Here is a 2,183-nt window from a genome sequence, read left to right as displayed (position 1 = left end):
TTGTGGTATAGCTGGAGTTTAAGAGCTAAAACCTGTGTTTTAGTAGCATATGGTTATAAATAACTTTCTTTGGTTTGCAGGTACAATTTTGGTGGACAACATGCTGATCAAAGGCACGGCTGGAGGTCCAGACCCTACCATAGAACTCTCTTTAAAGGACAACATGGATTACTGGGTGCTGCTGGATCCTGTCAAACAAATGCTTTTCCTAAACAGTACTGGCAGAGTTCTGGATAGAGACGTTAGTGAATATTTTTTCTTTCTCCTGCGTCCTGACACTGTGGTAGCTTAAATGGTTGGGTGTGTGGAGCAAGAGTTGTTCAACTTTCTTTATATGAATTCATCTCCTGCTCTGTCATCAAAAGAAATATTAATTCCCTCAAAGAAGAGTAAGTAAAGAAACTAACACACGTGTCTGAGAACACCATTGCATTTTCTTTTTACTGTTCCGGAAGCTTGTCAAACTTCGCAAGCGGAGACTGCAGAATAAAGAGGTTTCTTGGGAAAATGGGACAAGAAATAAGCTCATCCATTTCTCTTTAGCCCTGGAAAAGTGTGGCAGTGCCTCTCTGCTGTGGGCTTGAGGACAGCAGCTGGGCGGGGGGTCCTCACTCACTGTGAGTGCTTTCACGGGCACCAGGGCTTCACAGTAGGGTATAGCTCTCACACTGCGTGTCCTCAGACAAAAAGTTTCCTAGGTACCTTCCATTTATTGTAGAAAAAAGGGTCAGCACCCTAGCCCAGTCATTGGCAAGTGCGGCAAAGTAAGTATTTCATGATTTACAGTTGCAAAACTATTAAACTTGCCTATCTCAATTCTGAAAAATGTAGAAGGTAGGTTCACATATCTCTCTAAAAAATCCTCTGTTGTCAGTTCTGTTCATCCCAGACTTTGTTGAAATCAAAGAAAGGAAAGAGTGAACATAGGCAATAGTTAGTGTTCAGGGAAGTGAAGCAGGAATTAGTGGGAAGGCTCAGGGAGTAGAGCTAACCGTGCTGCCTTCAAGCTCCCACTAGGAAATCTAAACATCACTTGTACCACATTCTTGGTCAGGGTTCATGATCCACTTTACAATACGTGACACTTTGACTCTCTTATTTATTTATTTACTTATGTATTTATTTTGTGTCAGGCTCAGCCCACCCTGGGGGTGGTGCTGGCATGGCATGTGGTGCCGGGGATTGAACTGCGGTCCTTGTGTGCTTGCCTAAGCTTGCCTAAGCAGGCACTTTTGACTTCTGAGTTATCTTACCAGCCTTTAACCCTTGCATTTAAAATTTGCAATCCTTAATAAATCTCTACTTTCCCCTTACTTTGGTATACATCACTGTATTCCTCACTAATTTTTTTTTTTTTTTTTTTTTTTTTTTTTTTTTTTTTTTTTTTTTTTAGTTTTTTCTGAATTTTTTCTGCTGCTGCAGTAGATTCTTGGCTTCAATCATTGAAACATTAAGGCTTTTATTTGAAAATTCTTAACCCAGTGCCCATCTATTTTGTGTGAAGCATAGATCACCACTGCTGCTAGATGATCAGTGAGGTAAATCTGTGCTTTTATGCTAAATCTAACTGTGCTGGGAAATTATAATTTATTTAATCATAAAATAGTGTAAGTGTATAGAAGATGTACCAGAAAATAAAAAAACATATATCATAAAGAAATTTAGGGGCTGGGAAGATGGCTCAGTAGAATAAGCACTTCCCTGGTAAGCACAACGGCCTGAGTTCAATTCCCAGTTCTGCCAAAACAATAAAAAATAAAGAAATTTAAACCAGGTGAAATGTCATTTAGAATTTTTTTGCCACATATTACAAACATATATCTGTTAGTGCATGAAATTATTATATATGTCACTTCATAGTAATTAAGACTGAATCAAACTACATTGTGCTTTTAGCCTGGTTTTATGTGTGATACATACATGCATATATTTCTGAGTGCATGAATATACATACCTCTAAAATCTTTAATACCTGAACAATGTTTATTAATGGATAAATCTGGGGCTATTTTCTTCTTCTTCTTCTTCTTCTTCTTCTTCTTCTTCTTCTTCTTCTTCTTCTTCTTCTTCTTCTTCTTCTTCTTCTTCCTTCTCCTTCTCCTTCTCCTTCTCCTTCTCCTTCTCCTTCTCCTTCTCCTTCTCCTTCTCCTTCTCCTTCTCCTTCTCCTTCTCCTTCTCCTTCT

The 2,183-nt window shown here is 38.6% G+C and overlaps 1 protein-coding gene across 1 annotated transcript in view; it reads left to right on the top strand.

The window, feature by feature from the left end:
• The window catches only part of Pcdh15 (protocadherin related 15), a 689,792-nt gene that overhangs the window by 162,155 nt on the left and 525,454 nt on the right, over positions 1 to 2,183 (top strand). Inside the window, exon 2 of the mRNA XM_023723273.1 lies at positions 81 to 241. Within this exon, the coding sequence (XP_023579041.1) occupies positions 101 to 241 (141 nt within the window). The 5' untranslated portion in view covers positions 81 to 100. The remainder of the gene's footprint in view (positions 1 to 80; positions 242 to 2,183) is intronic.

This window comes from Octodon degus, unplaced genomic scaffold (genome assembly GCF_000260255.1).
Source record: "Octodon degus isolate 3935 unplaced genomic scaffold, OctDeg1.0 scaffold00005, whole genome shotgun sequence".
Taxonomy (NCBI): Eukaryota; Metazoa; Chordata; class Mammalia; order Rodentia; family Octodontidae; genus Octodon; species Octodon degus.
The sequence above is the reverse complement of the archived record's forward strand: the minus strand, read 5'-3'. Positions and strand labels throughout refer to the sequence as shown.